This window comes from Papilio polytes, unplaced genomic scaffold (assembly GCF_000836215.1).
Source record: "Papilio polytes unplaced genomic scaffold, Ppol_1.0 DF821845.1, whole genome shotgun sequence".
Lineage (NCBI taxonomy): Eukaryota > Metazoa > Arthropoda > Insecta > Lepidoptera > Papilionidae > Papilio > Papilio polytes.
In genome coordinates, this window is record NW_013527359.1 from 75894 (window position 1) to 85799 (window position 9906).

At 34.8% G+C, this 9906-nt stretch overlaps 3 protein-coding genes across 3 annotated transcripts in view; 2 read left to right on the forward strand and 1 right to left on the reverse strand.

Annotated features, from left to right (window-relative positions):
* The window catches only part of LOC106107743 (cell division cycle 7-related protein kinase-like), a 4001-nt gene extending 2440 nt beyond the window's left edge, over nucleotides 1-1561 (reverse strand). The window contains exons 1-4 of the mRNA XM_013288744.1: nucleotides 1301-1561; nucleotides 939-1164; nucleotides 492-585; nucleotides 3-67 (exon numbers count right to left, since the gene is read on the reverse strand). Of these exons, the coding sequence (XP_013144198.1) occupies nucleotides 3-67; nucleotides 492-585; nucleotides 939-1164; nucleotides 1301-1442 (527 nt within the window). The 5' untranslated portion in view covers nucleotides 1443-1561. The remainder of the gene's footprint in view (nucleotides 1-2; nucleotides 68-491; nucleotides 586-938; nucleotides 1165-1300) is intronic.
* Nucleotides 1562-1814: 253 nt separating this feature from the next.
* Nucleotides 1815-2926, forward strand: LOC106107861 (CDGSH iron-sulfur domain-containing protein 3, mitochondrial). The gene is made up of 3 exons (XM_013288868.1): nucleotides 1815-2030; nucleotides 2192-2427; nucleotides 2712-2926. The coding sequence occupies exons 1-3, from the start codon at nucleotides 1974-1976 to the stop codon at nucleotides 2842-2844; spliced, it is 426 nt and encodes a 141-aa protein (XP_013144322.1). The 5' UTR covers nucleotides 1815-1973; the 3' UTR covers nucleotides 2845-2926.
* Nucleotides 2927-3238: 312 nt separating this feature from the next.
* On the forward strand, nucleotides 3239-9906 carry LOC106108143 (cytochrome b5-like; the record flags this gene model as incomplete). The annotated part of the gene is given in 4 exon segments (XM_013289232.1): nucleotides 3239-3499; nucleotides 7514-7602; nucleotides 8181-8291; nucleotides 9877-9906. Coding segments are annotated over 4 exon segments (347 nt in total), but the record flags the coding sequence as incomplete, so codon positions are not given.

The following is a 9906-nucleotide window of genomic DNA, read 5'->3' on the forward strand; positions in this document are numbered from 1 at the left end:
GCAGCGCCTCCAGTAGCGCGCGCATGTAGCGCTGCAGCTCCCCCCAGTCCATCTCCCCCACATACTCCTGCAACACAACATTACTATAACAGTGGTAACATCGTTTTAACATCTTCGCACGAATGGGTCGGCGCGATGAAATACTATGAACACACAGAAGACAAGCGTGATTTGGGTGCAATTCAGCAATTTGTCTGAAGAGTGTGGAGGAGGAGACTCAACTTTAGTCCCTTTTCCTTCCTATCCTTCTTCGTAAATTTGACGGTAGAGTAGATGCAATGGAAGGGGAACATCCTCTTTATTTGTGTCTCCTACTCCTTTGTTTAAGAGTTGTCAACACATCCACTATTGCAAATGCCTATGGGCAGCTGTCACTCGCCATTTTGGTGGATTCAGGTGGCCACTTGCTTGTTTGACACCTTTTAATATAAAAAATAAAAACTCAGCAGTCACTTTACAGACTATTTAAGCACCGATTGATGTTTGCTTACCGAGAACTTCCTGTGAGGTATGTAAGGCATAATGAACACTATGGTGTCAAGGTGACGCAGGCAGAGATCCACTCCTATCACATTGTGCTTTCCCCTCAAAACATAACATAATACTTAATTAATTTACATCCATGTAAAGTACACACAAACAAAGATGTAACACGAAATTTATTAGACTTAAATTTGATATATTTAGTCAGTGTTTCTAAAAATTACTTTCTCTAGACAATTATTACATCTATTTTAATAATCAGCATATATTGATAATTGTTTGTATATCTTATTGCTTAGTTTAATTTGAAAGCAAATTACCTCTATTATATTCACTTATTATACTCATTATACTCATTCTTAGTCAAATATCACAAGGCTAAGTGTATTTTGGTGTAGCATAGCAGCATTCAGAATACATTGACTTTATTGTTAGATGAAAAAAGTTATATCTACCCAATATCTTGTAGGCATCTCAACTCATGCTCAATGCGAGCAGGATGCGCAGTCGGCACTAGGTGCTTGATTGCAAACCAACGGCGGTCGGCGGCCGGCAGCGCGCAGTGCCGCCGCAGGGAGCCTAGGTACACTGAGCTGAATGTCCCTTCCCCAATCTTTCGGTGGACTTCAAATATCTGGTCCAAAGCTGGAAGCTTATGCAGCAATTCATCTATCTGTTGCTCTAAATGATAAAATTATAATATTTATTTACATTTGTCAATTAAAATCCAGTAAAATCTCATTCAACCTATAAAAATCCATGTTGTAAAAGACAGTAGTTATTACGAACAAATATCAACTAAATGCGAGTCACTCACTCTCCGCATCGTCTCTATCAAAGGATTCTTCTTCGCTTTTCTTTCTAACGGCATTAGTGAAACCATTTTTAAGCCATTGTTGATTTTGTAACACGTCTTTCTGTAACCGAGGTTTTGTCTCAATTCCTCTTATTCTAGACATTATTAGGCCAAAACAGTTTCATGTTTCAGTTTTAAACAAAAAGATACGTTTTTTTTTTAACTTATGAAATATAAATAATCTTAACCATTATTCAAAAACTATAAAAATGAAAACAATCAAAAGGAAAAAACATGTGAAAAATAAAAAAAAAAGTGAAACGTCAATGTCATGCTCAAAATAGGTATGTCAAATGTTGTGTATAGATAACGAATGGTATTATTATGGTTGAATAAAAATATTAAAAATCAAGGACAGACATTTGGATCAAAACTGATCTTCATAACAATACATAAAGCACAGAAAGGTATTCAAAGTTCTTGCATTTTAGTTTTATTAAAACTGACATCTGTTGTTTCTCTATGACTCTGTGTCACTTGTCATAGTTTTTATTATCCAATTTTACGAGTTCTTATCATCTCATCACAAATCTTAATTTTTATTTTGATAGTCTTGATCAGTCTTGATAATGGAATGAGGTTATTGTAATACGAAAAAAAAGTATAAATACAATAAAATAAATAACACTGTACAATGCTTGCGAGAAGCGGTAGAGTTATTACTTATACGCTACGGTTAGGAAGTAAGCAGGTTAGTCTAAAACTAATAAAATATGTTTTTATTTACATTCATGATTGTATAAATAATGTTGAAATTACTGTTATACTACGAAAAATGTCTGTAAACAATATTTGTTGTTAAACACATATTGTAACTTGGTCAGTTTTTAATAAAGAACCCTTATTTTGTAGTTAACACAGGCTAATTATGTAACAAAAGCACCAAAGCCAGAAATTCCTAAAAATTCTTTAGCATCAGTGTACTCTGCTGATAATCAAAAAGACAATGGCATTGTTTATGATCGGAAACCCTTTAAGCTAAACCTGGAGGAAGGGAAGACATACCACTGGTGCTTATGTGGCCGCTCCAAATCTCAGCCACTGTGCGATGGCACTCACAGAGATGTATATTTAAAAATAACACAAAGGTATCTTTTATTCTGTTTATATGTAGATAGCATTTTAAATGTCTCATTAGTAAACTATTAAATCTTTTAAACCCAAGACAAACTTTTAATCATCAATATGATTAATTACAACATAGCAAACATGACTTCAATTGACAACTAACATCTACAGTTCTTTCTAACTTTATTTTCAAATACACATAAATTAGTAATAAAAGTTGTAAACTGCAAAATTGAGGTTTTTGATATGTCTATGTAAGACCCATTGATTTAGCCTATAACTGTAAGTATATGTTTTCTTCTAGGCCTATCAGGTTCAAGGTTGATAAAACAAAGGAGTACTGGCTGTGCAACTGTAAACAGACTAAAAATCGTCCATTTTGTGATGGTACTCACAAGCAGAAGGAAATACAAGAGGCTACTACTATTAAAGTTTAGCATGGTCATACAGTGTGTTAGAATTTAGGACTAACATTGTTTTAGGTTCATATTTATAGGAAATATATCTTAAAACATCCGATTTACTTTCTTTTATGTACAGAATTACTACAACAAACATCCTGTCCTTATCCCACTCACATATAGTCGGCGCACCAGGTTTTTCAGATAAAATTAGATAGTAGCACATCTCTCTCTCTGGGCGATGATACTCACAGAGATGTATTTTTAAAAATGACACAAAGATATACAGCCGAAATGTTTCTCTTTATAGATAGGTATCGCCCTTTCTACCAAACTACTATAAGACTAAAAACTTAATAACCTGTGAGCCATTCTCTTAGTGTCTATGCTTACTAAAGTGAGTTGTCAATGTCACTGTCAGATGTCAGTCAATCCTCACAATCACAATCTGTCACAGTCGGTTTCGGTTGGCAAATCCACCAGTCACGTACAAAATTCTTTTCATTTCATTTCTCTTAGTTAGAGTTTAGCTTGTTTGCAACAGAGTGAACTCTATCGTCTCCCGACTTAAAAGATGGAACAAGAAATCAAATTGTTTACTCGCGAGGAATTGAAATGCCGTAATACGCGCGGAGATGCGATTCTCATTATCCACAACGGGGTCTACGATGTGACAAAGTTTCTCGAACAGGTGAGTCGGCATTTTACTCGTGTTCTGTCAATTTCAATTTCTACATGCGCTCGCATTTTCATCAACACACACGAGAACTAAAACATCAGATAATAGGTTATCGAACGCCCATATATATAACTGGACTGGAGTTTTATTATTAAAGGGTTATTTTGAACAATAATTTTATTTGATACAAATACTTTACTTTTTCATTTCATCAAATCTAATTTCCGTTCAGTCACACTGGGAGTGTTTTCAGGATTGGTCAATCTATTTCAGCAATAAAGCAGCTACATTTTATTGTAAAGGCTATATAGGGCAACATTACATGTAATCAGTTTAGTTAATACTATAGTAAATAATTTGCATTTAAAGAGTTGTATGATCTCAAACTACAATAACAAGTGAAGTAGTAAAACATGAAACATAAAAAAGTAAAACTAAATAAATCTTACTGATATTATAAATGCGAAAGTTTAGATGTATGGATGGATGGATGTTTGTTTGTAGCCTAAATGGCTGAACGGATCTCCATGAAATTTTGCACAGATTTAGAGCATAGTCTGGAAGAACACATAGGCTACTTTTTATCCCTGGAATAGTTACGGTTCCCGTGTGATTCATTAATTTAGTTTTTTAATGTTTACTCGATCATTCTGAAACTGTTCAACATATCTTATTGAAATTTAGCACAGATATAAAACAAAGTCTGGAGTACACATGGGGTAAGCTTCATCCTCGAGAAATGTCCGGTTCCCGAGGGATACGTAGCTTTTTGTAATTTTTATAGTTTGTATGTTTACTAATACCACGCATATGAAGTCGCGGTCAACAGCTCGTAAAACATAAGTAAGGATGTAGTTATTTTTAAGTAACATAATGCTGATTATACAAAAGATATTCATTATATCATATGTTTAGAGGTTAACTGCATAAAGATAAAAAAACGATTTAGGTCAAACTAATAATTACAGTTATATACCTTAAAAAAAATTTACCCTTTTCATGAGTTTTATTGACAACTAGCTGTTCCCATGTGACTTCATCCGCATAAAAGTATAAAAATTTCATTTTATTGTTTACATTTGTCAAATTATCAGTTACAAATGTCAAAATGACATTACATGATGACAACCTTACTTCCTTGATGTTGGCAGTAACTTATGGTCTCTTTCCCACATTATGGTCTTTATCCAAAATATTTACCCCCTAAGTTTAATGGCGTTAAAATATATAGCCTAAAGTGTGACACAAGTGTAGGACTTTTTATTAAAAAAAGATTTATTCAAAAATATGCTGTAATGATTTTTTGAGCTCTTTTAGGTATTTTTCACTGTGGACACTTGCAATTACAATATTAACTTGTTACTGTGCTCACCAATTATTAATTCATGTATAGATATAGGCATACAAGTTTGTCAAAGCCAAAATGTGATCTAAAAACCTTGTACATTATTATTAATGACTAATTCACTACAGCTCTGCAGGACCCTTATCAATAAATTACGATTACATATATCTGTTATAAAATTGGTGATCACTTTGAACAAAGACATTATCAATTTTAACACATTTATTGCACCTAAAGGTCAGAGATAGTAAAAATGATTTTCTTGTAATTTCTGTTCATAATATTATTGCCAGGGATTGTTAAAATAAATGTTGGTTGCATTAACAGATATCTACTAAGTCTTTGAACTTATTTTTATCTGAAAATGTATAGATAGTAAACTGTAGATTAGTTATCCAATTGACTTATAGCTTTATCACAAAATTAGGACTATGTATTTAATGTAACTCCTCATATGAATACAATATGTGTATGACTGGACAGTGCAATCTTGTCTCCGAGACTGATTGTTGCATTATTCAGGAGAAATGTAATATGGAATAATGTCACCCAAGGCGTTGCAAGTAGATGTTCAAGTTGGAGATAAACATTAGTGGGAGTAAAAATTCTCATTTGTTATTGTTAGACGTTTTTGAATTTTAATGAAAAACTGACAAGTAGTTTTTGAGTTGTCTATGTGCTTTTTTTAGCAAGCATTTCAAGATTTGGAAGCAGATTAAAAAATTTATTGTACTCAAAGAGTCACCTGCCCCCCTGGCGACGCCCACGAACCCCCATTATTTCGCACTAGGAGCGTCAGCGGCATTTCTCACACTTGAGCCACATTCCGATATAATGAAAGATGCCAGTGCCGCCGCGTCCCGGCACGCCCTTTATTAAATTATAAACGGTATGCCATGCCTCGTTGGTATTCACTAGATATTATGTGCGTTTTAATGACACTCAAATCATTTTTAGATTATTTGTATGGAGGTCAAGTAACGGTATTCGAACCCTCGTATATCATTACACGACCCCTGTTTTGCGCACAAGCTTAGAGCTGTTGCCTTGTTACAAGGTTACAAGAAATATTATAAATTAATGTAAACCTTGAATTGTTTTAAAATTAAAACTAAAAATGATAAATGCAATTTAAAGTAGTTAAAACATTTACATATAATGATGATTTGTCGTTTTTTATTTGTTTAAACGAGAGACTGGCAAACTCGTTGACCCCGCAACACTCACCCCGCAACCCGCAACAGGCCTCGAAACGGCGCGTTACGAAATTTATGAATATGTACAATAAGTACAATTCTTAATACAAAAACGGTGTTGTTGAAGAAGACTATCATTTTTTGTTGACTTCTATTGTTACAAGTAATAATACCATTTTCTTTTTTCTTACTGTACATTTTCCATTAACATGATAATGACATTTGCTGATACAAAGTGATAACAATTTATACATAATCAGTGGTCGAGTGCGAAGTGCACAAACAGCACACAATGCGACGCTCAGATTAACGGCGGATTTATTCATTTATTCCGTACGCAATATGTTGCGTACATAATATGATTATCATTGTAAAGTTGTTCCTTTCAGGAGTACGATACACACGTCATTGCATATCATTGTGTACATATGTATGAGCTTTAGAATTGGAGATATGTGACGTCAATATTGTGTAATACTCTGGACACCCAACACGACATCCTAACGGGGTCTCGGTGTATTGAGATTTATAACACGAATTGTTATCTGAATCTACGTGGACGGTATTAAGCGCAAATGTCATTGTCTTTATAATTCATTTAATTTTGTATGTGCTGACATATACCATAGTATGCACAGATAGTTCGCTTTCTCCGCGCGCTCTCGCCCGCGCCGCACTACCCAGCATTCCGCTGCAAGCTTGCGTACTTTGCACGTGCCCAAATGTTTCCTCATGCATATTGCATACATAACATCACATTATGTATGATTTCTGAATAAGACAAAGAAACAAAATTGAACACGTTTGCCGGATACGACTTTTAAATGTCTGCTATACATTCTCAATCAAACATTCAACAAAACTGTAGAAACCAATGTTTGTCTGTTCACTGTGCGTTTCTAAACAACTGCACAAATCGTCTCTACACAGCACATACCGTTTATTATCATTGACTTTGACAATACTTTAGGGCCGCAAATTGCGTGGGTCAGTCAGTACTGGTGTGGAGTGGTACAATCTATATATTCTCCAGTGCCCCTGATAACCCCCATGCCATAGCCACCGTAGCTATCGGACTTATATAACACGGCTTGTTTTAAATAATATAACATGGGTTATCATAGTTTAATTAAACCAATTTGTACAACCACTAATTTTACAATTGCTTACTGACTGGAACGCATGTTAACCATTGAATGCATAAATGACGAGCGAAGGAAATGACCAAATATTAAAAAAATCTATGACTACAATAATAATAATTCGACGCGACGTATTAATTGGTAACGGTAACAAGGCGAAGGTGAGATTGTTTTGCTTCGGTGCACACAGGTAAGTAGATAATGCCGAAAAACAGTAGATATTAACCAATTCCATGAAACGATAACGATAGTAAATATTTGTACCGGATGTCTCGGACGTTATGCACTTTGTACTCTCGGATATGATTAACAGTAGTTGAGTATTGATTGTTTGTTGTTGCAGCACCCGGGCGGCGAGGAGGTGCTGTTGGAGCGTGCAGGCCAGGACGGCACAGACCCCTTCGAGGATGTCAGCCACAGCTCCGACGCCAGGTAATATTCCCCCGCAACCACTGGCTCTGCCCTATGACACATCTTGTTACAGCATGTTTTCTCAATAAATTATCAACATATGGATTCATTTGTGAAGTTATTATTATAACAAGAGAAGATAAAGTTACTATTGAGTCGGGCGGCGCGGGCAGAGGGCGGCGCTGTCAAGCGTCAAGGCCGAAGGCATATAATAATTAAAGTTTTTAGATTACAAACATTGCAGTTGAAATGTAATGTTTCATTTTATACGTTTCTCTCAATGAACAGTTCACCGCTGTGAGCTCGATGTCAGGAATAATGAATGTTATCTGTATAAGTGATGTGCTCCCGTGAAATTAAAAAATAATATAGGCTATGTACATACAGACAGATAAATTACCTTTCTAACGGTGAAAGAATTTTTGAAATCCGTCCAGTAGTTTTTACGTCAATCGAATACATACAATGATACAATGTTTCCTCTTTATAATATTAGTATAGATTGTCAAACCGGTAACTTATCCATATAAATCTCAATTACCTCTCAATGCTAGTATAGTTTGTTATGATTATATAAAAGTGTGTGTTGTGGTGGGCAGGGCGCTGATGCAGCAGTACAAGATCGGCGAGCTGGTGGAGGCGGACCGCACGCAGAGCAAGGCCGCCTTCCCGCAGCAGTGGACCAACGACACGCCGCGCGAGCTCGGCAAGTGCGTAGTCTCCTAGGGCGCCCCACGCCGCACACCCCGCACCCGCACCCCACACACCCCGCACACCCCGCACACTCACCACACAGATTCCAATCACCTCAGCATCTGTAAACACTTTAGAATAATATATTTAGGAATTAGAAATTATATAAAAGGTTCATTGAGTTATCTCGCTTACATAGTAATTTGTCAACAGTGAGTAAGAAGATGGCATTCCCATATCACCTCACATACACTATTATAAATTAATTCTTATATTTTTCTAAAAACGTTTGCTAAAAGTTAAGGCTGTGTTATTTATTCATGTTTTTATACAAGTGAGGTTTATATTAAAAATGAATTGAATAATCATTACGATAGTTTCGTACAAGTTCCTTATTTCACTCAGATCTCAATACTTATTTTTATATGTTTAATAGAATATTTTATAAAAAAAATTACCAAATTTTCATATTTTTTTCGTTACTGTGATGTTTTAGATTAATTTACTTTTAAAAAATAATTGTTTCCTATAGTTTATATAAAGCTGTATACAATTTTATGGAATTGCAAAGGTAAAATAATATGTATTAGTGCATCAGTACAGCAGATATCGACAAAACATCATTCCATTCCATTCCACAGGCATCTCACATTATGTTCTATATGTTTATTCGTTTGTCTAGAACTAGGCTTGTATCTAAGTAATTGTGATTTTATAGATCTGCTTCAACATAATATACATATGTCAAGAAGTTAGATGTATGTTATTTTATATTTAATATCAAGTAGCCGCTCATGTCACAAATTACATTATAAGTGACAATGTTTTAAGCTAGAAATGTAGGTTTGCGAACGCTTTTCTAGTATTGCAGTTGTAATGTAGGCTTGGGAAAGGCTACGTATAGAAAGTTGTTTGTAGATATCGTAAGCTCAGTAATGTAATAGCGAGCGAGCGTTTCGTCGCGTCGGTGCTGTCTTTGTGTTTGAAGTATATTTACTTGTTATTATTGTAACGTTGTGTATCAATAAATTACATACAGAACACATAAGCATTCTTATTTTCTTCTTCCACTTTATTTATTTCGCAACCATAGTTAACATCTTTGTATCGTTTTCTCAAGTGGTTTCCGTAAAGTTAAGTTAAGCAATAAAAATGCTAATCATGTCTATTTCAAGCAACATTGTCCTAAACACATGGCTAGCGACATTGTTGCTTCTTTACAATGATCTTATATATTTATCCATGAACCATGAACCACCACATATTACATTCAGATAAAGTAGTCATACAAAAAAGAATGCACCTCACTTTTGATATAACTCCAATTGTACAATATTCTATTCATTTTCTTCATGTCACATAATCATTAACCTTTATTACAGTAATTCTCTTAAATAAAATTAAATGTGAAATTTAAACCAATTTCATTAAACACTACATGTATTCCAAACAGTAACACTTTATAGATCTCTGTTTTGTAAAATAAATCAATCATTGCTATTAAAAAACATTAAAGAAGGATGAAAAATCTTTTTAAAAGATCGGTCGGTATGAGTAGTATAGTGCAGTGCGGTGCATACAGCGGCACGTGTTGTGTTGCAGCGCGTGGAGCTCGTGGGTGCTGCCGCTGGC

Excerpts from the sequence above, each read along its gene's own strand:
- LOC106107861 (XM_013288868.1), top strand. The coding sequence starts at position 1,974 with ATGCTTGCGAGAAGCGGTAGAGTTATTACTTATACGCTACGGTTAGGA. Across the intron at positions 2,031-2,191 it reads TACGGTTAGGAAGTAAGCAG|TTAACACAGGCTAATTATGT; the intron begins GTTAGTCTAAAA and ends CTTATTTTGTAG. Across the intron at positions 2,428-2,711 it reads TATTTAAAAATAACACAAAG|GCCTATCAGGTTCAAGGTTG; the intron begins GTATCTTTTATT and ends GTTTTCTTCTAG.